This window comes from Syngnathus typhle, linkage group LG1 (genome assembly GCF_033458585.1).
Source record: "Syngnathus typhle isolate RoL2023-S1 ecotype Sweden linkage group LG1, RoL_Styp_1.0, whole genome shotgun sequence".
Taxonomy (NCBI): Eukaryota; Metazoa; Chordata; class Actinopteri; order Syngnathiformes; family Syngnathidae; genus Syngnathus; species Syngnathus typhle.
Window position 1 is genome coordinate 18,315,689 of NC_083738.1, and position 27,848 is coordinate 18,343,536.

Below are 27,848 nucleotides of genomic sequence, written 5' to 3' on the forward strand. Positions count from 1 at the left end.
AAGTGGACTTCTGTCGGTCGGTCTGTCTGTTTGCTGGGCGTGAGTCTCTATCTGTGTATTCGGTTCCCCACCTACCTCCCTTCCAACTCCCTTTCCCTTCAATAATTCCTGGTTCAAGCTGCATTTGGTCGCCCTGCCTCAACTCATTCCTGAGACAAATAATACAAACAGGTCTGTGGCTTTATCAATGTTTTACGAAACATTATATGTAAACATGCGAACTGCACTGCTTGAGCATTGAAATTATCTCCACTCTAAATATAAAAAAGGTCTGAAAAAATTGTGGATCCAAATTAAACCTACAAAAAAAACCATCTACAATAGTGAACATACAATATTGTAATTTAATATCTCACATTGACAATAAAAAAAGGCAGAATGTCTGATACCACTGCACCATTAGATTAGTCAACGGCGCCTAACGAAGGGTGCACAGACTTTGTAACTAGACGCATCACATTTTGACTATTTTTAGCAAAGTCTTCTGCACTTGCTAGTTTCCTCGTGGCATCTACAAAGAGCGTGGCCTGGGGATCATACGGCATGCTGGGTAGCCTTAAAACAGCCTGTGTGATGATAGATGAAACAGTACTTCTCTCCTGGGACAGACAGTGTCCTCAATGACTATGAAAAATGCTGGAAGGGCTGCATTAGGCAGCAACGTGACAATATCCACATTTAGCAAAAGACACTTTATTGTGCTGCCACAACCCTTCTGTTCACAGAGTTGAACATTTTGATTAGGCACTGAAATGTCAAAACTGTTCATCCAAAGTTAACAAAAATCCTAACAAACATGTATTCAGTATTATTTATGTATGTATATATTCGTTGATTTATTCATTCATTCATTTTTACATCTTTCTTTTTTTATTTATTTGTCTTCTTCGTAGATAAATATTGGTTGTGAGCCGCAACAGATGATACAGATGGCCCAATTGTATGCTGTTACATTGCATTTTTGTGTGTGTGTGTGGAATTGATGGTTTCTATAATTGTGACATGATAGTGGCAGCATTAAGAGGTGGATTAAGTCGAGTTCGTCTCCACCGAAAGCGCAGATGCACGGCCCTCCACTAATCAAAAGTATCCACTTCCAAAGCCATTTGAAGAGTCTATCAAAACCTAATCTGCTTTCCATGGCATTTTTCTTTCTACTTTGTAAAACTCCTATCACTGTGAAATCCTAATAGGCTATTAAAACATAAATAAATCCATGACTTTGTGCATATTCGTCAAGGTGTGACCCGGCCGGTGCGAGTTGACCTTGGAGGCCGATCCCACACAAGCACCTGACTGTGGCCGTTGCCACTCCGCTTTCTCCACAGATCAATAAGCGCAGATCCTACCCAGACCTCTCAAGCTTTATAGTAGATCGATAACCGGCATCCTCTTCTTGGATGCAAAGTTACATTAAATCTTAAATCAGAAAACATCACCGGCGCTGAAAGCCGGCTGCAATTATCCAGCAAGGCCGCCGGCCGACTTTGCACTCCCCACAACGTCTCTTATAGTACAAGCCATCGCTGACAGCGTGATTACAGTCTTTGTAAAAGTAAATTACTGTAAAGGCTGTGGGGACTAAAAAAATGTGAGAATTAGCCTGCTCATCAGAAATAGGCGAGCAGACAAGATGATTGTTCACATATTCACAAGAATAATGATGTAAAGCCAAGCAAATGGGTTTTTATTTGTTTTATAGTGAATGATGGGATTGACGTGTATTATGAGAAAAGTCTTTGCGTCTTGGTGGTTGTGAATCATGCTAATATATTGTCTGGATTTGCACATCAAGACAGCGGATCATTTCACAGCTGGGAAGTTGCAACAGAAAGATGAAATATTCAACTTGTCCCTTTCATGTGGAAGAAGTTCCAAGCTCCAAGACAAGGTGCTTGCAGCATGGTCTCCATAAATATCTCACTTTATTTTTCTGCGCTCATCTAAATTTAGACAAGTGACATATCAGAGTTGAATATGCACGAGGGAAGTGAATGAAAATCTGGCTGACTAATGACAGGACCTAAAATCCTCCAAATCCACCTCAGGCTCACATCTTAGTGATTGATTTGCACGATTAAAAATCACCACAGCGAATGCCGAAGGTTCAGCTTTGCATTAAACTAAATCATTGTGTGGATTGAGACTGCGTTTGTATGTGTTTCAGTAGAACTATTGTCTGACCTTGTTGTTTGATGCTGCTCTGTGAGCTTTTTCTAAAATATGTCCCTTGGTGCAATAAAGATTGAAAAATACTGCTGTAAATATGATGCCATAAATCCAAGTCCCTGTAAAGTGAAAATAAAAGTCTTATAATTTCGACACACTAGTGAAAAGAATGTTGTGAACGACCCTGCCAAATCTGAAAGATTACCAAGTATACCAATAACCGATGAGTTGGACGAATAATTACAAAATACCTATAATGAATGAAATTGCTTTGGGCCCTTAAAGCAGTTTAAATGTCATTATCTTTGCTTTACATAGTCATGTGTTCAATAATCACCCAATTTTTGTCAATTAGAATAAAAATTAAATCAGTCAAGCTCTGGTTCTTTTATCAGTTTGCACATGCTTTTAAATATTATCTTCAAATTATTACAATGTATTTAGGAACAAACTTCCAAATTCACTTGACCTGTTGTCATACTAAAAGTACTAAAAACAAATTAAACAAATTTGAATGTTTATTAAAAAAGACAAATCTCATGAACAAATCAATTGGTAAAGGTTTTGTGATGTCAGAAGTTTGACCCAGCAACAATTCCATGATTCGTTACAGCAAAGGTTCAAACTAATCAATCAGGAACACGTTGGGTTTCACCTAAGCCTAAGGTCCTAAGGCGTTCCATTATACAATCAATGCTTTTTCACCGGGACACAAATTTATAACCTGAGTGCATTGAGGAATTTATTTTTTATTTTTTCCTTCGGCCTGATTCTGCCATGTCCACTGTGTGGGAGCACTCACAAACGTACCCAAGGAAAGGAATGATGAAAAATGGTGACGAGTGTCATCACCATCAACCCTGACAGACGAGTGGGAGCCGAATGCTGCATGAGGCCTTCCTGCCAGGCTGCAAGCGCGGGAAGAGGAGCAGTCTAATTGGCGTCAAAACCTCCTCGGGAATATTTACACTGAGTCTCCCTGCACCCAGCTCCCGATCTTGCACGGGATTTATGTTATTGGCAGAGTAGGGGTTGGGTTAGAACAGGCTGGGTTAAGTGTCACCCACTTCTATTGCCGGCCTTATTTTTTTTTTACATGTAGGCGATTTGAAATGCAGATTTATGGCAAATGTGTTATGTCTTGGGCCAGACTCAAAAACACATCACCATCTGGCATTCAAAAATTCATTTTGTTCAAAAAAATATGTACAAGTGTATTGCTTCATTTGTGATCAATAGGTAATAGGTATATATATATATATATATATATATATATATATATATATATATATATATATATATATATATATATATATATATATATATATATATATATATATATATATATATATTTCAACTGGTAATTTAGCATGACTTTTGTTAGTGAGTTATCAAGTTTTGATACAATAAAATGCTGAGCCAATGCTAAAGTAATTCTGTTTTCTAGTATGAGTACTACGAAAATGAATAAATGAAAAAATTAATTATGAATGGTTTGTGTGTCTGTTTCACTTAAGGAGTTGAATACTTTTACTTTTACTTTTTTTTTTACACAGGTACTTCTACTTCCATATTGAACGTGAGCACGTTTGCTATGTAGGACTCAGTACAAGAACTGTATCAAAAAATCTGCTTTTACAAACACAATAATGCTCATCTTTATTACACTGGTGGAATATTCGATAGAACTCATACATTGAATGTGATTATTTCCCTACATTATTGCATGCACAAACACATCGACACTGGCAGGTGTCACTCTGTAGTGCTGACTTCAGCAGTCCTCAACTGAGTGTGCTTGTCCATTTGTTTGGCGCCCAATGTGCTCCCTCAGCTCGCTCCACTGGCGCCAGCACTGAGTTACTGCCACCGACACACACTCATCGACATCCTCAGACACCGGCATTCACTGTTAGTTATAACTCGAAGCATCCTGGAAGCCATCCTGGAACTATTCAGCAGTACTCCACTCTGCACTGCAGTCTTGATAATAAATTAAACTTTGATACCATATATATATTTATTGGAGTCCACTTATGGTCCGTACGGGTCCAATAGTGTAGCATCTTTAGTATTTGTGACTGTGTGTAGTTGTAAAGGCGAGTAGAAAGCTCTTAATGAGACAGAATGTCCCAATTGGGGGAGGGTGGAAGTTCACTGCACTCACCAACAATATCCTGTGGGACAAAGTCCAGAGTGCGTTGAGAAAAAAAAAAAAAAAAAGGGATGTGATGTCCTTAACTTTTTTTTTTCTTTGTTTTTAATGCCTCCACTCTGCAGCTGTGGCGAGGCTCATTTACTATACAACCTAAGTGTCTTGGACTTGTCATTTTCTCCCTCATTACCCTAACCCTTCTCCCAAGGACTGCTCTGGAGACTACAGACTCTCAATTAGGCCGTTCTGACCGGAAATCCCATCCCTCATAAATCACCTCTCAGGGCTGCTCCTGATCACTGGGAAGAGCATCTCTCCGAGCAGGACGGCAGCAGTTATAAATCAAAGGTGGAGGATATTGCAGGGGGTAAAAAATAGCCTTACACTAAGCCGTAAATTGGCAAAATCATAATGTTACTAAACAACGAACGCAGGAACAGCTGTGGTGTTATTGGAGAGTGAACAAGGATGTGCAAACTTTGATTTGAATTTAACATCACAGTTAAACGCAACATTTATCGTCAAACTCAACTGTTTGCTACTTATATAATCAAGAATGTAATGTGACCTATAAATGCATATCCTACCTTTAGGCTGTTTGATAAAAGTTCCACAAATACCTTCAGGTACTTTGCTTCTTTGGAACATTGTTAGAGTGCAGAGCCTCACTTTTAGCGTTTTGCTCTTTAACAAGAGCACTGGGAAAACCTGACTCCATAATGCAATGATGCAATCCCTGCATATGGGTTGGGTAATCTCTGTATTAAATAATTTGATTTTAATTTGACTCCAAGGCAACCAAGACACGGAGAAGGAGGGGCGGGGGTCAGGTTTAATTACAGCGAATCGTTTATCCAGCCCATGTGTGATGTGAACATCAGAGTCACGCTGACACTGAGGAAGGTTCTTTCTCGCTCTCTTTGAACGCCAGCGTCTGTTCTTCACATGAGGGGGCGGCAAAATCATTACTACACAACATAGTATGTGCAAATAATGTAGGCATCATTAAAATGATTGTAGCTTCGTTAGAATGGAGGGCGGAGGGGGCGTTACAGCAACATCTCGAGGTTGACACAACATTAACAGTTTTATTTGAGACTCGTATATTCATTCGCCTCAGGTGGTTTTCAAACAACATAAAATAAAGACAAATGGTCGGTTTTTCTTTTTGTTGTAAGGTAAATACAAAAGGACATTGTTTTTTAATAATCGGCCAATTAATCGGTTATCGGAATTTTATTTTGGCAAATATTAGAATCTACATCTGCCCCGCAATATCCATATCAGTTGGACCTTAATTGTTTGATATACTCCCCCAAAAAAATTACAAATAAATATAGCACAGAACAAGGTATTTTATTACAGCTATTTGTTTCTCGCAAAAACAAAAACAAACAAGAGGCATGTAAGAATCCCTTGAAATTGCCTGTGGAGTGACAGATTAAAGATGCCGGAGATTAGATGTTGTACACAGATGGTGTTCATGCCCGTCTGACCCACTAACATTGATGATTACCGAGCATGCGCTAAACATGTCACGAGCATACTGCCCTCTCCTGTGCCGTTGTGTTTCTTCTCTGCTACTCTCATTAGATGCCCTCTTGACCTCTGGATTTATCCCCCTGAATTATCTTGACATCACATTTCTTGTGTCTCTGTGGTGGTTTTACCTCAGACCACTTTTGAGTTTTTCAAAAATGAATAAGTAGTCCAATAATTATTCCAGAGGGTCCCCTGTTGCGCATAATGGATTATACTGGAATGCAACCATACCAACCAACCCAGGTGAACAAATTCTCTCTTTTCCATAGATTTTCGTGAGACTCGCCACTAAGAGCTGAGGTTCGTTTTGGAAATGAGTGATTCGCCAATTTCCACGTGAGCACCAAAATATTCCGTATGACGCCTCGGAACGACCTAAAATTGCGGGCCGGGCCTTTCCCTGGATTTGTGGAGTTTGTTGTTTTTGTCACATGTGGTAATAGCAGGCCTTCCGGGTATGAGGAGAATTTAAAGCAGCGGCCGGCGAGAACAACACAAAGCCAAACACGTTGTCAGTCTTCCCACAGTGTTGACTCGCTCGCCTGCTCATTAATCCCCATCGGCCCATGTCACCGCTCGGCACGAGGGGCCAGATTACTCCCATTTCTGGCGTCCGACTCTCATTTAGCCCATACTTCACACCATTATTCAACCATTCAGCCATAAAGCAAATGGTATTTATCTCAAAGGCCAGAGCACCTCAGGCAGCAAACTAGGAAGCCAGGAGAAGGGGAAATAATTAATAAGAGTGTGAAAGTAGAAAGTGACTTCTTTTGGAAGTATAAGCCTGTCATCAGTCATCCAAGAACACAAGAAACGGCTGAAATGAGCTGGAGAGGGATTTGACACAGATGTCTGACATTCCCATCTAATCCTTCACCACAACTGGAAACGCCTGGATGGAATGAATTTGATTGCCATGGCAACACACAAAAAAATAATCCCGCCGACCCCCAAAAGCTGAGGTGATTGAGTTTGATTTGGATTTCAAATCACTGGCCGGCTGCCATACGGTGCCTCAACGAGGAAGCTGATAATTAGTCAACATCATGGGCAGGGCCCGCGGTCCATTATCATCCACAGCCATGAAATTCTTTTGCTACGGCTGTGCAAGCCTCTTATGGAGCAGGAGCAAAGCTTAGCCTCACGTGTAACGCTGATTCCATCTGTTCTCATATCCATAGCTCAGCCTCTCTGCCTGTCATTTGTTTTAATGCCACACAAACAATTCCGTTTTAGCGGAGGACATCAACATCTGGCTTGAACTGTGCATTCCAAGCCAAGCCAAGGTCAAGCAAGTTCTCAGGATAACCTGGATGGTGCAGACCTCTTTGTGTCAACAAAGAACCAGACGGTTCATGATCTGGCTTCTGGATGGCATTTGGTGTCACCTTGATAATTTCTGACATACTTTACAACACATGATCCAGTACCGACAGATGATTTGATTTACTTCTTCCTTTAAACAACGACACTGTGTTTGTAAAAGACATAAAAATGTGGAAATTCAATCTCCATTCATATTTCAAATTAGGGAGTTACTACTCAGCCTATGTTTTCTCAAATAGTTTCTGTCCATCTAAAAGACACCGCTTGATCCCCACAAAAAGTAAATTTGTCTTTCAAATAAGATACATAAATAAAGGACATTGCTAATTATTTGTTCACATGCACACATTTAAAAGGGCATGATCAATTAAATCAAAAATAAAATTATATCAATTTCCACATGATCAATTAAATCAATTATTAATTTCAATAATATGCATGTGTTCTATTACGTTAACGTAATTTTTTATTTAATTGCGGGTCAAGTAATTGACTTGGGTCACACCTCCACCTGACGTATTTCGCCACCATCTTTCAGCTACGGATACCCAAAGGAGACAAATTTAGCGAACGTAGTCCATCAATGTGCATAAACTACAAATGCACAGCACTTGTTTTGTCACTTGAATGAATTCTAGAAGTCGTTTGTGATGACATTTTGCTTGTACTGCTGCCAAAGTAATTTGTAGTAGGCTTGCAAGGGGCAGTCTCTCTGTGGCATCGTTGTGCACGTGCTTGGAACTTGGGTCGTTGCATTCTCTTCGTTCAACACTAGATGGCAAGTTCATTTTAGACATTGGAATTGAATAAATAACAGCATTTTAACTTTGTGGCTAACCAAAACAGGAGCACCGCCCGTTCCATATAAACAGTCACTCCAAAGAATTCATTCAATTATTCATTAAAACACTAATAATATAATAATGTCTATGATTAATAAAAAAATGCCCATGTAGAAAATGCCCCTTCTATGAGCAGCTGACTAAATAAACACCAATAAATGTACCGAAATTTACAACATCGCATGTAACTGCCCTCTGGATGGGAATTAGGCACACAAACAGCACATCAAAGCATACATGACTGCTTGTGTTGTGCGCATAGATTACTTTCATGTGCACACACGGCATGCCACAATAATGCTGCTAGTGCAATAAAGGTTTTAACGCCCAATGAACGCACACAATTTTGGAATCTGTGAAGCATGTGATGCTATGTCTCCCCATACTAAAATAATCTCTGATTGCTCACTCAGTAAGGTCTCGGACTCTGCTGTGGCTCCTTGTTGTGGATGCTACATTCTACTTTCACATATGAATAATACAAATTTAAAATTTTGAAGAGCGAAGCAGTCGGAATAAATTGCACAGTGCAGTTGCTTTGCGCAGAACGAGTGTGCACAATAAACAGACAGTGAAAATCAAACTAATCATAAGAAATGAATAAGGCAACGATTTAAATGATGGACTTTTAAATCCTCTTCAAAAGGCAGGCTTGATTGTGATCATTTTTTAATTAAGATTGGTTATCACATGATAAACACTTAAAAAAGATCATCTTTCTGTGCGTTCACTATGAACTTCTGTGGGCCTCTCAGATAATTTGATCTCAGGGCCATGGGAGCAAGACTTCCCATTTTTTTGCGTTTGAGTGCTCTGCTCTCTCATCAGGTTCAATAATGGACCACAGTGAAGGGAAGTGATATCATGTTTCAAGTCTTTTATGTCAGGAAAGGACTGGCTAGACACATACACAGCCTGACTTATGACCAGCGGGAAAAGTTGGTGAAGAGAGAAACAGAGGTGGAGATGCAAAATGCAAAGAGGAAGCAGCCGTCTCTGAGGTGTGTGTGTGCGCGCGTCCTATATTTAGTTTCCCTAATGCACATCTTCCAACTCAAACAGCTGCTGGAGCATTTGCATAGCAAAACACTTGAGCACTGTTGTTGCTTCCTGCAGACGACGCCGGTCGATTCCACGCAACAGGGAGGCTGCTGCTGGCTCAGGTGTAGTTTCGCCGTACAAGAGGCCCGCCTCTCAGTCCTGCGGGTTCTTTTTTTTCTCAGCGTGAGTTACCTAAGTGCAGCCGCACGACAACGAGGTGGGGCGTCACATGACCCGGAGTGCTGCAGCTGCGCAAGACGCCAGGAAATTGCTTGCGTCCCACGTGAGCATGTGAGTGGGACACAGCAAGCCGGAAGGGGTCATTAATGGAGTTCGTCTATCCCATGATGGGAAGGGATTGCAGAAAAGTACTCAACTGTAATTTACAGTAGCTTCTTGGATAGACTGCAAAGAGAGACGAATGTAGTTAAAAGATAGCTTCAGATTTTAATATTTAAACCACTGGGTTAAAAATAACCCAATTTGGGTCAAAAAAGGAATGACCCTTTTGACCCAAATTTGGGTTATTTTTTACTATTTTTCATGTATACACGCACAAACGCATGCACGCACGCACACATACACACACACAGACACAAAATGCTAACCCACTAATTGGGTAGGCATCTCTCTGTAGTTTTAACTCATCAGTATGGGTAGTTTTAAAAATCTTGACTGACGTCCTGGGTCGAATTCTCAAGCCAGCATCGACTTGGTCCCTCTTGGACTCAGCGCTGGGTTAGCTGTTTCACCTAATTTGAGTTACTTTTAACCCAGCAGTTTTGCAGTTCCTGCAAACGTAAGTAGGGGAGCAACATAACCAAGAAGTAGGAAAAGAGGTTGTTTCATTTATTTATCAAATGTAAAATATTTATAGGACTCAATCTACTGGCAGAAGACGACCAGGCAGAGCAAACTGTGGGTGGAAGAATAGCAAAGTTGCTTTATGGGTAGCTATTTTAAAACAAAAAAAAAAGCATGTGGTGGAGAGGCTGCTTGCTGCTCTGCATACATTTTGGTCCTGAATTGACATTTGCCGAGCTTTCAGGGAGTTGAAACCGAGTAAGTCAGCACACCGGGAGCCACTAATGCATCATTATGGAGTCGTGGACCGACACTGGGAGTGGGACACCTCGGCCGCATAAAAGGAGTCTGTCTGTATGTTTAGACACGAGAAACCTGCAGACCTTCCAGTTGAGCCAGTTAAGCAAGAGCGCTGTGTTTTTTCTCAAACGGCAACTCCTTGACGCATCCCTTTACAAAGTTCATCACAGGGCTTTGATGTCACCTTATTTGGTGTTAATCCGCACCAAACTGCTGTGTGAGGATTACACATTTTGACTGACGTCGCATTCAAATTAAACTCCCGAAAAAGGCATCCCCTCTGACGCACATCTACCCATACGAAATACAGACGATCAAAGACAAAAGGGTGGATAGGAACTTGGGGGGGAGCAATGCAGCGACAGATCACATTCAGTGACTTAGCAGCGCTCTCTGAGCATGGCGCTATTTTAAATAAAACATGAAAGCAGCAGAAGAAGGCACTCCTCCGGATGCTGTGACTTGTGACAAAACACGATATTGTGAGAGACAGCACACCCAGCTCGGAGCCACTCCTGGGAAGACTCTACCCTCCCCTTCAAGTGGACTCTAAGTGGAAGAAGCGGCAGTCGACCACAATTTGCTCCGAGATACACATCTATTTGTTGTATGCGGCAACTATGTTTCCCGTATAAAATAATGGCAATTGAATCAAGGGTCCAACTGTCATACAAGACCCTGAAAGACGCTACAGATTGAATTCAGAGATCTGTTTCCAAATATATGTTGGAAGCTTTGCTAAACTGTTTGAATCTGAGACGCAAGTCATTTTTTTCTAAAGAAAAGAATGAACAATATAATAAGTATGAACTGTTTTATATCGATTGCTGAGTGCAGCGAGCTACAAACGGATTGAGTCAAAGTCAAAGTCAGCTTTATTGTCAATCCCTTCATATGTCAAGACACACAAAGAAACCCAAATTCCGTTTCCTCCATCCCACGCTGACGAGACACAGTACACGATAAACATACAAGTAGACGAGACAAAATAAAAACAAGAAGCTGTTCATTTGACCGCGTCTGTACCACATTATGTAAGTGTCGTCGTTGTTTGCTGATGTAAAAGAGCGGCACAAAAAACGCCAACACCTTCCAAATGGTCGATTAGTAAGCAGTGCATTTTTTGATGCCCAATGACAGAAAGCTATGAATACACCAAAAATGTAAATAACGTGATTCTTCATTGGACGGGCAGATGATTCCGCTGGGTGGGCACGGCTTATCTCTGGGTGGGCAACCCCATAGCCACATCCCCACGTGGTTGCTTTAGAGCGCCTCGCTGTGGTGAGGAAAAGCCTCACAATGACCTGCCAGCGGAGGCCCAAACATGTATTTATGTGTTGGCATAAAATAGATGCTCGACAAAGCCTGTTTTCCCACGACTCAACTGTGCTTTTCTTTACTCTGCTTGGTAGACCCTGAAAGACACAAACACACATAGGAATGCCAGAGCCATCAATCAGTGAAGTTTTGACAACAAGGAACATTATCCATGAGCTGACATCCCGATCTGTTTAGGCATCCTTTCACTCGGCGCCATTAAACTCAAAGAGCCTGGAGAGGAAGCGCCTGTGTCAACACTGATATGAACATGTAAATAAGTCATGTGTTTCTCTCTCTCTCTCTCTCTCTCTCTCTCTCTCTCTCTCTCTCTCTCTCTCTCTCTCTCTCTCTCTCTCTCTCTCTCTCTCTCTCTCTCTCTCTCTCTCTCTCTCTCTCTCTCTCTCTCTCTCTCTCTCTCTCTCTCTCTCTCTCTCTCTCTCTCTCTCTCTCTCTCTCTCTCGCGTACATTTTTAGAATTCCCTGGTTTCTGCTGACGTAGAGAAACACATGAAAATTTCATGTCATTTTAAAAAATTCACAAGAATGTTCTGAACCTCTGTAGGCAAGATGGATATATTGTTTTTTTTCTCTTTGGACAAGCATGGATTTTGGGGTTTGAGATTTTTGAAATCTAAACAATGATAAACAAAAATGAAAAACAAACAAGCAATTATTTCCAATCATTTTTCAACATTAGCGATCTAATTGAGAATTTGCCAAATTTCCGGTGTGGAACAGAGTTATAATAAGTTTGGGATTGTTTACTTTGTTTGACTTCAAGGTTTTAAAATTCAGTCGGTTTTAGTTCTTTTTTTAGGGCAGACATTTGATTTGATAAGGTTTTTTGAAAAGAAAGAAAGAAAGAAAGAAAGAAAGAAAGAAAGAAAGAAAGAAAGAAAGAAAGAAAGAAAGAAAGAAAGAAAGAAAGAAAGAAAGAAAGAAAGAAAGAAAAAAAGAAAGAAAGAAAGAAAGAAATCATGCCAATAACGAAACTAGCATTAATGTTTGAACACAAAAGGTGCAGCAAACCATGTAGACAGACAAAAGAACAATCCGCACAGGCATGTTTTTTTTTTTTATCCTCTGGCAAAAATGACTAAAGTAGTCACTTTATGAGCAGTTGCAAAAGTATTCTTTGTGTATATCTGTATGTCTCTATTATACAGTCAGTTCATACAGTATGAACAATTTAAGTCATGTCAATTAGCCCTTTACTTTCAAAAATCATCTTCAATTCACCTACATTGCATATTTTGGGACTGAAGGAGAAAGAAAATGGAGAAAGTCTTTCAGGTGATGTAGTAAATTTAAAACTGTGAGGCAGGCGTGCTCACCAAACACCAGTCCACCGTGTTCCTGTTCCTGTTGCACAAGTGCGGTATTTCATTTAACGTTCATCTTCAGTCTCTCAAACTACAATTAAAAATGGGTGGCAAATTGCGCATGCATTTGTATTTTATTTTCGAAGAAAGCAACTCTTTTATTGCGCTTACATTTAAGAATCAGTGTACAGACGTGAAAAGGAAAGAAAGACTTGAGGTGACGCTGCGTGGTCAATAAACGCACCAGCAGAGGGAGACCATGACATATGACAAGTCTGTAAACCAGCGCTATCTCCTTACATTCATCGACATACTGCTAGAATACATTAACCTAGAGTCAATTCTCCTCCTCAAATTATAGATAAATATAAAACAAAGCAACTTCGTATTAAATTTATGATACGACTAGAACCTCGCAGCGTAAGAACCCGGAAATTGGATTACATTCTATTACATGAGTAAGTAAATCTTAAATCATTAAACTGTTATATCATCTAGTCCTTTTTGCCTAATTACCCTTATTAGTCAGCGACTATGTTAGCCCGTTAAGGGTTAAATCTCGACGGTAGTGAAATTTGATACTGTCCCTGTTGTGGGTGCGCAGATCTTAGGAGCTTGTTACCTGTTGCTTGTAAACGTTTGTTTCCACGCTTCTCAGGTACGCTGTGATCGCCATTAGCCGCGACGACTACGTGTCGTGCCGATCAGGAGGACGTTATGGTGGCGGCAGCGGTGGAAAAGAACTTGTCTTTTTAGTTGGGAGAATTTGCCAGCCTGTGGACGAGCATGTAAGTTATAAATGTTCCCAGTCTGTGTTGTTCAAATCATTGTGGACAGCTCGTACAGTCACTTTCACTGTGACAGGTGAGCTGATATGTTGTGTGCCCATGTGGAGCTTGGAAAAGCATCGGGGGAAAAACAAATATATATATTGATCACTTCAAAGTACGACGTAAGGCTAATGACAAGGATTTTATTAACTGGTTCTCTACGGGATGAACGCACCTTTTCATTGTCTTTAAGAAGGTGGGAAAGTTTGTCAACAATGTTATTCTGTTTTGCATGTCAGTTTTACAGTAAATTTCAATTCCGAATTGCAACATAAATTGAAATTCTGGTACCAAGATTAGCTGCATTTTTTTTTTTTACAGATCATCAATGATCATTTTAATAATCAATTAATTAATGTGCCAATGTTTTTTTTTTCAATTCATTTATTAATCCAAGGCATGGTAGTCAGGTGGTTAGCCTCACAGTCCAGAGGTGCAGGGTTTCATTCAGGCTCTGGCCTTCCTATGTGGAGTTTGCATGTTCTCCCGTGCCTGCATGGGTTTTCTTCGGGCACTCCAGTTTCCTCCCACATTCCAAAAACATGCATGGCCGGTGAATTGAGTGCTCTAAATCTTCCTGAGGTGCGATAGTGAGTGTGAATGCTTGTTTGTCTATGTGTGCTGGCAACCAGTTCAGGGTGCCTACTGCCCAGACCGCTGGACTAGGTAGGCTCCAGCACGCCCGCGACCCTAGTCGGGGATAAGCGATCCAAAAAATGGATGCATAAATGGATAATGAATCCGATTTAAAACCCTACCAGAGCCCTTAGGCACTGTGATGTCATTCTCAGTCAATATTATGTGGCAGTATGGCCGCCTACTGAGATGGATAAAAACAAGTAGATGTTGCTGCTTAATTCATATTCTATAAGCTCAATATTAATCCGAATACCTTTATTCCTGTCTTCCAGTATGGTGGATTAAGTGATCAAAAAGCTACTGTCCCCACATAAATGGAGGGGGTCTCCATAATGACCTTGCTGGAGTGCCCTCTGTGTTCCCAGCTGCTGGATGCATCAGCCAAGGTGCTGCCCTGCCAGCATACTTTCTGCAAGGCTTGCTTGCAGAAGCAGGAGGCCGCACACTCGCAGCTGTTCTGTCCAGAGTGCAGCGCACCTGTCGGGGCCCGAACAGTGGAGGAGCTGCCCGCCAACAACCTGCTGTTACGGCTCCTGGAAGGTTTACAGGGGTCAGCGGGGCCAAACCGGAACCCGCACTACGCTGTGCCCTTTGCCAGGAGCAGTGGGACGGCCAGGGAGGGTCATTACAGAGAGCAGCAAGGACACAAAGAGGTCAGTGTGGATTTCTCTATACCAATGCTGGATTGGAGAAAACTGATAAATATGTGTAATGACATGGAATATAAAATAAGGGGTTTTGGATGTACCTAAACTTAGCATCTGATGCCATAAAAGTGTTACACACAATGATCTTTAAAGAGGAGGTCAACCCCGGAATTTTCTTAGCAATAACATGTTGTTTGTGCCTCTGCTAATCTAAACACGGCATTCTGATTTAGATTGCGTTTGTGGAATATGAGCAAAGCAGCAAAATCCACCCGTTTGTATCCAACCCAGGGGCGGCCATTTTGCCAGTTGCTGTCGACCAAAAATGACATCACAGGTGCTCAAGTCAGAACCAATCACAGTTCCGCTTCAGACTAGTGAGCCCTGATTGGTTGTGACCTGAGACGTGAGCAACTGTGATGTCATTTTCAGTCGACAGCAACTGGCAAAATGGCCGCCCCCTGAGATGGATTAAAAGATGTGGATTTGGTCTGTTTAATTCATATAGCACAAATGAAACATTAATCAGAGCACAAACTTTCCACTAGTTGGTCTACACAGAACTTATTATTCCAAAGAAAATGTTTGCTTTGACTTCAAGTCTTTCAGTTTTTATAAGGTACAGATTTCTTATTTTCCAGCGGTCTTGAATGCAGCATGAGTCATCTGACTTGTTATTATTTGTGGCACACCTCCTTATGTTCAACAAAGTCCTTTATCTGTGTTGTCTGCTGCAATACTTGGAATCATTCTATCCAACTAAAATTGTAATCTCTCAGTACACACAATATGTTTCAACATAATGCTCATTTGTCAAATGCCCATTGAATGGAATTTTCTATATGGTGCCAAATTGTAAATGAATGCTGCTTCAATGTCAAAGTCTGATCTTCCTCATCACTAAGTGGGTTCATTCACGCAAAAGCCTGAAGAGATGAGTAAGATTAGCAAACACGTCACAACCTAAAAGCCATCTGAACTATCAAATTATTTCCTCAGGCAAACTGCAAATCAAGGGCTTCTCAGGGCTCGAGGTTTCTTTAAACCGGTTTCTACAATGACAACTTTGAACTTCTGACTGCCACTGGCTGACTTGCAAAGACGTTATGTCTTGCTATTGTTAAATTAGCTCATTTTAGGAACTGTATAACCCAGTGGTTGAGATCTTCACCAGGGTGACACTGACATCCCAAACTACAACCTGTAATTTTAATCATTTATTTCCCATGAACGTTCTTAAAATGCACGTTCACAGTCGCGAGTAGTGTGACTTTGGTCAGAGACATGAGGAAGGAAATAAATTAAGCTACTTTCAAATCTTGCTAACAGTTTAAAAACTCCTAAAATTCCCCCTTTAATGTCAAACTATTAAAACGAATTTTTATTTATGAGAGGAAGCAAATGTAAACCAGGTTTCTCGTCTTTAAAATTCTCCATTATAAGACGGCTTAAAGGAAATGAAACATGATTCATTGAAAAATGAAACAATAACAAATCTTTTTGAAAAACAAAAGCCTGCGTTTGACCCCGTCCTCTTCACCAAAATTATGGTTTATATTTTTATTCATCCTCACTTCACACACGTAGCAAAAAGCTTTTGCACTCATTTGATGTTGCTGAACTGAGATCTTTTGAGGTATTTTTTGTTTTTGTTAAATACTAAATTGTTTAACTGTAGTCTGTTTTATAGAGAATGTATGAAAACAAATTTCAATCCGATGTGCACGGACCTGAACCCCATCATTAGGTCAACAAAGCTCTCCATGTAGTCCGTATCAATTGACGTCTACTGAAAATGTGGGAAACTCAGACCATCCATCACAGTTTTACATCATTTACACAATTCAATGTTCACAAGTTGCCTTGTAAATCCTTAACTTCGGTTCAGTGAGAGTTCAAAAAGCTGGTCCGAGTTCAAGCGGGAGGGAGTTTGTGATCATCGTGCTATTTAGACGCCCAAGACAAGCTGCGGTTCAGAGCAGTCTTATATAAGCTATTCTACATATCCTCTCAATCAGACCAGGCTTCACAAAATGTAAATTTAGCGTGGTTGATCTTAAAATAACATCAACCTGGCCACGGGAAGCCCACTCTGCCTGAGAAGAAGCAAGCAGATGTCTTTGTATCTTTCTTCAACTGAGTTACTCTTAAATTGTCTTCAAATGGCCCATCTGGAGAATAATGCGTCCGCAGCGCTGTTTTAATTCACTGGTACATTCTTCTTTTGCAAATAATGTTTCAGATATTTGCTCGCCCCATTTATCTTAATATAACCAGAAAATTATCTCATGAAGTGAGCTGTGATAATTATAGTTCATACGGTGAGTAAACACAACTATGAATTTGGATTGTAAACAGTATGATGATAGCTGCTGCATGCTTTTGGCCCCGCCCAGTCAGTTATTCACTTAACCCTCTTAATTGTGAAGTTTATTTATGTTTGAATTTGTGCATATGATTTGAAACTTGCTTTTTTCTGTTTCCCAGGCTTCTTCGAGAACTTCAATGCACAGCCAACAAGGAGATTCAGAAGGGGAGCTGGTCCTCACTCCCGTCAACGGCATCACGGCAAAACACAGAGCGACACCGGGCGATGACTGGCTCCATAGACACGTTAGCGACAACAGCGGCACATCCGGAACGCTGCACGCCGCCAGCCAGACGCTGCAAACATTCCCCCACCTGCAGTCGCTGGCTCTCTGCCGAACGCTGTGTGACTTTAGTCCCAAAGAGATGAGCGTGGACAGCAGCGATTCTTGTCTCAGCTTCCGGAAGGTATGTCTCTCCCAATCCTACTTGAAGAGGTACAGAAGATCCTTTACAGATCTCACATAGTGGAAAAGAAAATAGTTGTGACCACAGTCCAAATACTGGACAGTTAAACGTGAAAGATAACGATCCAGTTTGAATTCCTTTGAAATCCAAATCACGTTTTCTCATGGGAAACAATGAAATGAAATTCTTCTGTGCCCTGCAATTGGTTAGCAACGAGCTCGCGCTCAGCTAGGATCAACTTTAGGTCAGATGTTATCACGGGAGTTGAACTTTATTCTAGCAGCTCGATATTTTGAAAAGAGTATCTGAAATAATTGTGATGCTCATGACTTGACTCAAGTACAGCAATGTCCTTTTTCTGAAGTGTGCTCACAGGCTCATTGTGATTTCTCACCGGGTGTTTGTTGTCTCTAAGAACTTGCCAGGCACAGGACGTTCCTTGTGGTGCTAATTTATAATATTCATGGTCATTATTTTTCTTTTTACTGTTTTGCAGCATTGCTGCCCTGAAGGATTTTTGAGTTATATAAGGGCCTTGTTGCTGTCTGCTTTCCATTAAAGCACAGTTGAGGTTTCCCTTTCTTTCCTTTTTCTCCTTTTCTTAATGGAGTAAGCCTGGCCACAGAAAAGGCTCTGGCCTTCACAAAGAAAAGGGAGTTGATGGCAGGCTATTTAGTGTGAGCATAAAAAAACCTGACAAGCTGTCATTTTATCACGTCACCTCTTTGTCACTTTTGCCTCCCTTTAAGTTTGCTCACATGTGCTTGTGCTCTGCAGGGAGACATTCTCACTGTCATCAGACGGGTGGATGACAACTGGATTGAAGCCAGGCTGGGCGACAGGGTAGGAATTTGCCCTCTCCAGTTTACCGAGGTGAGTGTTCTCCTCATCCGACATGCCGCCTGTAAATTCTTTTTGTCTTTGCATTTTTCCCTAAGTGTCATTCTGTGTCTGCGAAGTGCTGAGGGTAGGGAAGTCATCTTTGAAGCAGTGCTGGGTGTGGAGATGCTCATTAGTCAGGTTCTCAGCGCTTGCTTAGCTCGCTGACTGTCACTTGTTTCCCTTTGTGCTTCCTGACTGCCATTATAAACCTGCTCCTCGCTGGGACACGTTGCTGGGTTGAACGTATTGGCGTCTGAGTTCCCTCGCTTCCCTCTTTATTTTATTATTTTTTTTAACACCCATATCTCTCCTCACTTATTTTCCCAAGCACTTCCCCTCCCCTTGTCGGTCCATACTCCTCTGTATCGTTCTCCTCAAGCTCCGCCTCAGCAGCCTTCCAATTTTGTCATCCTCCTCTTCGCTCTCCTTGTGCTGTGCAGCCGGGCGTAAAGACACAGTAATGCTTTCTCTGCTCGGATGGCATAACGGCACATCACTGTGGTGAGCGAAAGCATTAACCCAGCCTTGGCTGCCTGTGTCGCTCTGTATTTCACCTTGCCTCCTCCCGCTCGGCTCTCAGCGCCAGTCGATCCTTCCGGGCTTACTGGCTGCTACTTATCTTCCCGCCTGCCCGTCCAACAAGTTGGAGTGAGCGAGTGGAATGATGAGCAACCGTATTTAGACAGCAGCTTCACTGCTCAGCACTCAGCCTGTCAGGTGCTAGTGACAGGTAGACTTTGAGAAGCTTTCCTAGTTTCAAGGAACTGACATCACTTTCCCCTTTCTGCTTCCATCTTTCCCAGCTAAACTCGGTGGCAACCAAACTGCTGGAGGCAAAGAGTCAGCGAAGGAGTGACTCAGCAGAGTTTCAGCAGCGGACGACCGGACGCAGGAGCAAAGACAAGGCCCCAGAGGCATCCAGCAGGACGGCAAACCAGAGAGTCACGCAAGTTCCTGCAAAGACTCCTCTTACCGGCGCTTTGGTCCCTTCCAACCCACACAAACAGCCCAAACCCGGCAGCAGCAACTTTTCCCGCCCGGCCTCCGTGGAAGAGAACAACATTGGCGGCTTCAACCTCCAGCCACAGTCACATCGCTCCTCCGTGCGACCCACCAGCCGTGGACACGCGCATCCCTCCAGAGTTAACTCTCAGCGAGTCCGACGCCACTCTGACGGCCCGCGCAGGCTCCTCTCACTGGTGAGTAATTGATTTGATTGGAAGACTTGTGGCTGATGTAAGACTGTGAGCTGAGAGATGTTTTCATGAGCAAAGATAAAATTGTTCTCAGGGGTTCCGGGTGGGGTCCATTGTCGTAAGACCCAAGGAAGGGAAGTTGGCCCGGTGCTAGACTTTGCATGATCAAATGTCTCCTATTAAGATGAAACACATGTGAAAAAGGCTGGGAATGTAAACTGATGGGTTAAAAGATTGAGGGTCGAAGGTGAGCAGAGTGGAACGGTTGAGAATTTTGAGAGTCCTGGGACCTGAGCCAAAGTTTCCTCTCAGAAGTGAATGTGACAGCGCGTTTCCCTCATCCAACAAAAACACAGCCAAAACAGAAAAGTTGTTATTCTATGAAGCAGAACATTTTTATGCCCTTGAGAAAAATGTATGAAAAATGAACATACTATATTACAATATACAATTACATACTATAACTTTGCCGCTCTTTATCTTTGCTGTTTGACGATGTACCAAACTTTAAAAGAAATACATACAGTCCTTTAATCTTACTGTGACTGATTGCATAAAAGTTGGATTAACACTTCAAAACCACTCAGTTGGAATGCAAAATTGAAGCGAGCAGGGAGAGTTAATGGAACAAATTTATGTGACATCAACTCAAACGTTAACATTTTCAAAGTGTATGACGGTTGGAAGGAAAACCTACCTGTTTAAAAAAATAATAATAATCATTTCAAACTGTTTATATTTCTGTTTGCAGTGGTGTAGAAGTGCTATTCATCACACTGACAGCTGTTTCTGCTATTTGCATTTGCACCATTTGGACCCATCAGAAGTGCAAAGTATTAGAAATGCCAACTCCCACACTTCATTTCGGTACTCATTGCTCTCTTCATTTTAGATGCTGCTGCATTTGCATCGTGTATAATGACTGCATAATTCCATTTCAAAGGGCTATTATAAATATCGATGGTCAAAACAGGTTGCTGTGGCAGAATGATGGATGGCTGATAGCTTTTGGATGTTGGATGGCTGGCTGTGTTCTCTTCAACTCAGCATAAAATGTTAAAAGGACACGTGTGACTGTCGCATATGTGCTGACCATCCATTCCATTTTTTGGAGCGAGTCGGTACGCGACTTAATGAGGAAACTGCACAGAGTCACAGTAAGGTTATGCAGTCCCGACATGAAAGGCTCTACTTGGTTTTCAGCATTTAACTTTCCGCCAAGTGACCTGCTTCCTGAGATAATGATTTCCTTTGATTCAGTGGAAGTTTCACAGCTCTGCCCTGCAATTAAACATGTCAGCTCATAACCCCCCCCCCCCCACACACACACACACACACATACACACACACGCAAACCTCAAGTAGGTCTGAAGGTGAGATCAAAACTACAAGCGATAATGTCAATATTAAAAAAAATTAGGGAGTCAGCCTGGGAAGACAAAAACACAATTTTTGAGCTGTGTGAAGGCAAGTAAGTAGGAAGATGAGGAAAAATATGAGATACTGTAGATTCAGCGTGTAGGAGGTTCAGAGAGTCCCTCAGTGCGTCTGCTTATCTCTCTCATGCTGATGATGATGAGTCACTGGTGAAATTTGTTATATAACAAACCCCCGACTCCCCCCCGCCATGCTTTAAAACTCCTTCCTCTTCACTAAGCAGGTAACATCCACTCACACATCAGTTGGCTAGCAATAGCAGACAAGCCCTGCTTTATTTAAGGAAGTCTGTCCTGAAACTTTCTTGAGTCAGGTTTCAGCCACCTGAAGATGAAGCGAATTTCCTGTAGTGTAAATTTATAGTGGATATGAATTATTGTGACCTAGAACCTGCATGTATTAAATCGGGAAAATAAACCTTTTTGGGAAAGTTGAATATAAAGAAAGAAAAAAACACTACCAACAACTGTAGTTGCACAAGTGCGCACACCCTTTTGTAACTGCAAATGTGGCTATGTTCAGGATTAACCAATCACATTCAAACTCATGTAGCACTCATGTTAAATGCGAGTCGGCACATGGCCACATTCTGTCTCTTTGTTTAACCCCAACTAATGTTCAGATGTTCCGGTAGAAGTTTCCTGAACGTTATTATAGTCACCTCTTACAGCAAGTCTATGATTTCACAGCTCAATCCCATTGTTCAAAGATATTAGTCAGAACTAGGATAGAAAATATTTTCCAAGGTATTAATCATACCATAGAATTCAGTGACAACAGTCATAATCAAGTAAAGACAATATGGCACAAGTGTGCCCAAGAACTGAACTTCCCTCGAAGATTGATAAAAAGATTGCGGGTAAAAAAACAGTAAGGCAACCTGCCGAGAGGCAGCTACAATGAAAGAGCTGGAACTGGGGTCAGCTGGGGTCTCAGTTAAAATGGGTGGAATTATAAACAGTTACAAAAAGTCCTTGAGGCTACAAAAGGAAATTAATGTCAGGAAAAGCCGACTCGAACGTCTGAATCTTTTGGATGGGTTTTCAAACTAACATTGGCCATATAGAATACAAATAAATCATTATCAGATATATTTTTTGATGTGTTTTCTTTTGTAGTCTCATAATGGCTTTAACTTGATTGTTTTACTATAATTCTTACTTTTCCTATTATTTTAGTAGTGGGGAACTTATAGGCCCTGGCCCAAATACGACCTGTAAAAACATGTGAGCTAGCCCATCATGCAATTCTAACATCTTTTTTTTTTTTTTTTAAAGCCCCAAAGCCTTTAACAAATACAAATTCTTACATGTTTGCACATTGCATCACATTTTTAAAACATTTAGAAGACTTTCTACAGGCTTCCAATGGCTTTCTATCTGTGATTTATCTGTCCATTAGAGTTCCTCTCCCCCTGTAAATACTCTGTAGCTATTGCTGGGTCATTGCACGTGGCAATTGCGTGACTGCTGCCTGAGTGAGACAGCCTCCTTGTAGCTGATAAAACAGACCGAGAATAGAAGACGAACACAGAGAAGTGACTTAAATAATTGAATACACGAAGAATGCAGTGCCGTGCTTTTCCCTCGCTGAATGACTTGCAAAGAGTTAATGCCGTTCAAAAAGGATTAATTACCCTCATTTCGTCTGAGTTTGTTCACATCTAACCGTCTGTCTTCCCAGGAACGATGTCAGGGCTTAGATTTACATCAGCATCTCTGAGAGTTTGAATGGCTTCAGGACATACTCAATGCACTTTGTCCCCTCTTTTACATGTGTGCCTCACAGCTCTGCTTTTCACAAGTGACTTGCAGGTAGTAGCAATGAGTCTATGTACATTATAGCTTGCTTTATGTTTCGTGCTAGCATTGAATGCCAGTGTATGTGCAATGCAGCCTAATGGCCACAGAGCCTCGGGATCCAGGCACCTTCCAATAAAGACTACCTCTTGCTTCACTGGCCACGATTAATTCTTTACGCACTAGTTGTGCTTTAAATAGCATCAAGCTTGCATTGAGGCCATGACACGGAATATCATTTCTGTATTTTGTAAAGAGCAAATTAAAATAATCAAAGGACTGGTTGTATATTTCCTAGCCACAACATTTACTTTTTAATGTAGTCATTGTTTCCTTTGGAGGGCCATTATGACTGTCAGCGTCTTCTATATACAGCATAGGCTACACAACAAACTGATGAATAACTAGTTTTGGAATCAGAGATGAGTAAAAACTGGTCAATTTTTTTAAAAATGGGAGAAAAGACCATTTGTAATTTTAGAGTTAGATGTCAACATGAAGTTGATGCACAATGTGTCTTTGCAGGCCATGTAAAATGATGTGGCGGGCCGTATCTGGCCCCCGGTTCTTGTGTTTGACACATATGAGTTCCATTATAAGAGATGTATTAGAAATCAGGTGCTCTAGCATTAAGACTATAGTACTGCTACTCGCATAAATTTGTGATGATGATGATGATGATGATGAGAGTAAATCATTTTGCAGTCTTTTCAGTTTCCCAATCTAATCAAACACCTTCGGGTGATTTTGTACTGACGCAATTCGCTGCCCTTGGCATTGCTATTCTTAGAAGATGCTTTATCATATGTCATTTGAAAAAAAAAAAAATCAAGTATGAACTTATTCCTTGGATGACAAGTTTATAGCTATAGAATTTTTCATCACTCTTACGTTAAATGTCATCAAATTGGGCGGGTGTATGTAATGTGGCCTGTGAGTATATGTTCTGGTATGTTATGAGTCGTGTCCTCATGTGAATCGTTGGAATTCCCCAACACCACCCTGTGACTATTTTGGACTGAGTGTGTGCTATGGTTTAAAAGTTCAAACATCCTCCTTAAAATTCAAGTTGATGATTGTTTTGCCTTCATTTTGTTTACAGAGTGAGAAGATGGCCAACGAAGTTCCACCCAACATCTCGATGGCTCTGTCAAATCCACAGATTTCCTCAGAGAGCAAAAACACACAGCAGCTCTCCATCAGTGTGTGAGTCCCTCAATAAAAACTTTTGCTCCGGTATCCCTGGAGTCAGCCACGTGTATGCAATGCTGCGGCCACGGTCAACTGCAGCTTTAAATTGTTACATCACCATTCACCACTAGATGGCAGTCTTGGCTTTGATATTGAATATATAATACACCAGACAATAATATGAGTTGGCCTAATATTTTTGGGGCGTATTTGTAATGGTATGTAGAACAAAGACAGTACCCAAATAAGATTTAAAAATTAGAGATGATTTTTGTTAAAAAATAAATGCGCAAAATGAGTTCTTGCACTATACGTTGGGTAGTTTTGTGCTGTCCATGAATGGTACTTTTTAAGCAAGAGAGCATTGCACATGCGATGAAAAATATATGATCAAAATTGAAATATACTAAGAGCTCACATTTTGCATGGATTTTGCCCATATTTATTTTTGTCATACATTTAGTTAGGAAGTGCGTAGTACTGATGGCACTGTTGTAAAGCATTTCATTTTGCCCATCCCTGAGCTAGACTGTTAGATTGCTTTGACCTTTATTTTTGCTAATGCTGCTTCGTGACTATTTGCATCCTTTCACGTTTACCATTTGAAACCAGTTAAGACCGTGAAGTCGCACAAAGAAAGATTGTTTAGGAAATGCCACGCAAAAGACAGAATGAGAGCAGGAAAAATGTGGACACCTTCTTCGGCACCTATGCCCCACCGCTGTGCGATGATCTTTTTGAAAATTTGCAACGCTAATTTTTCCCCAAAACCTGACATAAACTGTTCCATTACCTTAACCATTTAATGACATTTAGACCCACACGCCTGCTGTTCGTCATAGTGTGATAATAACATGGGCGACTTCACCCCTCAGGTGTGCTGTGTTGTACTCCTACAAGCCGCAGCGCCCAGAGGAGCTGGAGCTGAGGAAAGGCGAGATGGTGGGAGTGTACGGCAAGTTCAAAGAAGGCTGGCTGCGTGGGTTGTCTCTCCGAACGGGCAAAGTGGGCATCCTGCCCAGCAACTACGTCACGCCTGTGCTCAGGTGAAAGGCCGCGATCCCTGACGGCAGAATGCGTCAGCCGAAGGACGCTTGTATGCCGACGCACTGCATTTGTGTGGGCAGGAATATGTTAATCATTAAAAATGTAGAATGCAAAATTTATCATACGTGTGGTGGGGAAAAAGGATTGTGCAGAATGCAAGTGTGAATGGCTAACTTTAGCCTGCTGTGTCTTGCTGTAGAACGTCAGCCAGACTCCTGGAGACCAAAGCGGCGAGCTCTTCTTCGTCACAATACAACGCAGCAGTGGCAAAGAAGCACACAACTGCCAGGAATCCTGCTGTGGTCCTTGCCCCTGATAGGGTAAATACTGATGGAGCGCTGTACTCAGCAGGACAGGTCCCACATGTGCCAAATGGAGCGCAGCACGCAATGTCATCCACAGACGGCGGAAAATCATCCTTCTACGGGAGCTCGCCAGGTTGGGAGACAGTTAGGCGATTATTTAACTCACACAGAGGTGAATGCAGCCAGTCCGTCTCCTGAGTTCAGAACTGTTGTGCATTGTCCCCTAATGTATCCTTTATTTTTTTTTATTACATTTTCCAGTATCCAACCCTTTCAACCATTCATCCAATTTGAACGTCCCCTCCAATTCGGAGCACTTTGCTCAAGTTCAGGCATCCGGCTATTCGCCCGCCCTGCAGAGAAAGAAAAACGGTGGAATCCTTGCCAACGCTGGAAGACTAGCCGGCTGGATGAATGAGCCGACAGCGCTCTCTGCTGCCCCACTGTTGAAAGACAGAGACTTCAGCTCTTTGAATGAGGCGGGAGGTTATCAGCATGAGCGCCATCTGTCCAGTGGCCCTCAATCAATTCTCGTCAGACCCGATTCGCATAGGAGCACTGCAGACAAGGTAAAGTAGTGCTCACATTAAGTTACTTATCCAGTCGCTTCCATTGGTGATTTTCTGCTGATCTATCAGATTGTTCTGTGTTTAATTGCATTGAAGCAAACATTTTGATCAATATAAAAAAAGTGCACAGCTGTCATCGCCGCTGTTAGAACTCTAAAATTACCCGAAAGTGAAATTTCGATCGGATGACTTGCTCGCATAAAATTTGTGAGCAGCGACCCAGAGAAAAAAACTCAGATCATAATTAACGCATTCCAGTTTAAAGTGATTTTCTTCTTTGATTCATGTTCTATTGTCAAATTAAAATTTTGTGTCTATGTCCTGATTGTTTCTAGCCTGCCAAGTCGGTGCGCTTCCTCACAGATGAAGACCACCAACCTCCACGGCTTCGGACCTCCTCCTGGTCTTCAGGAAGCCAGATTCCGTCCAACTTTGCCCTAGCACCTCCTGCGCTCGAAGTATGGGCACCATCACTCACCTTGGGAAGAGATGGACCCGGTATCATCCTCAAAGACGGAAAAGCTTCAGCTCTCAGAAAAAGCATGGAAACGGGCTTTTTGGATCCAAACTCAAACCAGCTTAAACCAATGTCGTCACAGCCGTCGCTATCGGCCGTGTCGGCTCAGTTTAGCCCTACCAGGTACTTTGACAATCAGAACAACCATTAACAAGAGAGTCGTTTTATGACTTGTCTACATAAATGTACACTGTTTTTTCCTCCCTCAGACACAGAGTGAATTCCACACATCTAGCCCAGACAGAGACTGAGCTCAGTCTGCTCCAAGGAGACCTGGTCCTGGTCCACAGACCTCGACCTGATGGCCGTGTCCTGGTTACTCAGGAGACCAGCGGCCAAACGGGGCTATTTCACAGTAGTATTCTTCATGCTCTGGAGAGACTCAGCTGACTTTGTTGAATTAATATATTTTGGATACCCTTTGTCAAGATCCAGCGATTGAAATTGCCAAAAAGAGATTTCCACGAGGGAGTTTATTTTTGCTCCGGGTTCATATTAAAATGTGTGGAGATATATTTTGTTTCTTCAGTGTAAAGAGCATGTACTGGTGTACTGTATGTCTCACGTGTACTGAGAATTTGCACACAAACCCACCAAACGGCTGTCTCCCTGTTTCTGCCCATGTTACATACAATACATAGGTGAGTGCCTTTGTCAAAACCTACAAAGTAAAGACAATCAATTTAACCACGTCAAGTGAATTATCTCTATTTTTCTGTGCAAATAAATGACCTAAGACAGCTAAGTGGATGTCTTGCTGGAGTTATTTGATTTATATGGGGCAAAGTAACTCAAACAAAAAATAATAATAAATGGGTACTCCAAAATTCACGTGAGAGCCACACAATTAATCAAGATGGCAATAAACAAGGCTATTTTCCCAAGTTCAGAATATATAAAGGAATATAGGTTCTACAAAATAACAGTTTGATGTTAATATTGCACATTTATTCACAGATAACACATTTTTATGTAGTTAATTAAATAAACGTGACCGCATGATGGATCTAGTTTTGACCGTTGCCGTGGTGACAGTCGAAGACGTACGAAGGTTTGTCATCCTTTGAGCTATTCACGTATCAAACTAAGATGATCGAAACTGATGAAAAGTTTATATATTTTTTTTATTTTTATTTTTTAATTTTTTTATAGCTTTGTGCTTAAAGTCCAGACATTTGATACTGGGA

General features: G+C 41.5%; 1 protein-coding gene and 1 long non-coding RNA gene across 3 annotated transcripts; one reads left to right on the top strand and one right to left on the bottom strand.

The window, feature by feature from the left end:
* Positions 1-11,039: 11,039 nt before the first annotated feature.
* LOC133157514 (uncharacterized) lies at positions 11,040-13,589 on the bottom strand. Its single transcript, XR_009715023.1, has 2 exons — positions 13,450-13,589; positions 11,040-11,600 (listed from the first exon to the last, which is right to left on the bottom strand). It is a non-coding gene; the product is annotated as an uncharacterized LOC133157514 (long non-coding RNA).
* sh3rf2 (SH3 domain containing ring finger 2) lies at positions 13,058-27,406 on the top strand. Of its 2 annotated transcripts, XM_061284107.1 has the most exons (12): positions 13,058-13,285; positions 13,486-13,615; positions 14,662-14,949; positions 17,431-17,718; positions 18,496-18,591; positions 19,404-19,799; positions 24,135-24,238; positions 25,099-25,269; positions 25,470-25,747; positions 25,837-26,144; positions 26,480-26,784; positions 26,871-27,406. In XM_061284107.1, exons 1-12 carry the CDS (start codon positions 13,224-13,226, stop codon positions 27,049-27,051), a joined length of 2,607 nt encoding a protein of 868 aa, XP_061140091.1. In that variant the 5' UTR covers positions 13,058-13,223; the 3' UTR covers positions 27,052-27,406. The 2 variants fall into 2 exon arrangements, with proteins under 2 accessions (XP_061140091.1, XP_061140099.1); XM_061284115.1 differs by lacking the exon at positions 13,058-13,285 and having other exon boundaries at positions 13,473-13,615; positions 14,569-14,949.
* Positions 27,407-27,848: the final 442 nt, after the last annotated feature.

What these genes read in the sequence shown, in the direction of transcription:
- sh3rf2 (XM_061284107.1), top strand. Translation starts at nt 13,224, where the DNA reads ATGATACGACTAGAACCTCGCAGCGTAAGAACCCGGAAATTGGATTAC. An exon ending in GCCAGCCTGTGGACGAGCAT is followed by an intron (nt 13,616 to 14,661) that starts GTAAGTTATAAA and finishes CTGTGTTCCCAG; the next exon opens with CTGCTGGATGCATCAGCCAA. An exon ending in ATAGGAGCACTGCAGACAAG is followed by an intron (nt 26,145 to 26,479) that starts GTAAAGTAGTGC and finishes GATTGTTTCTAG; the next exon opens with CCTGCCAAGTCGGTGCGCTT.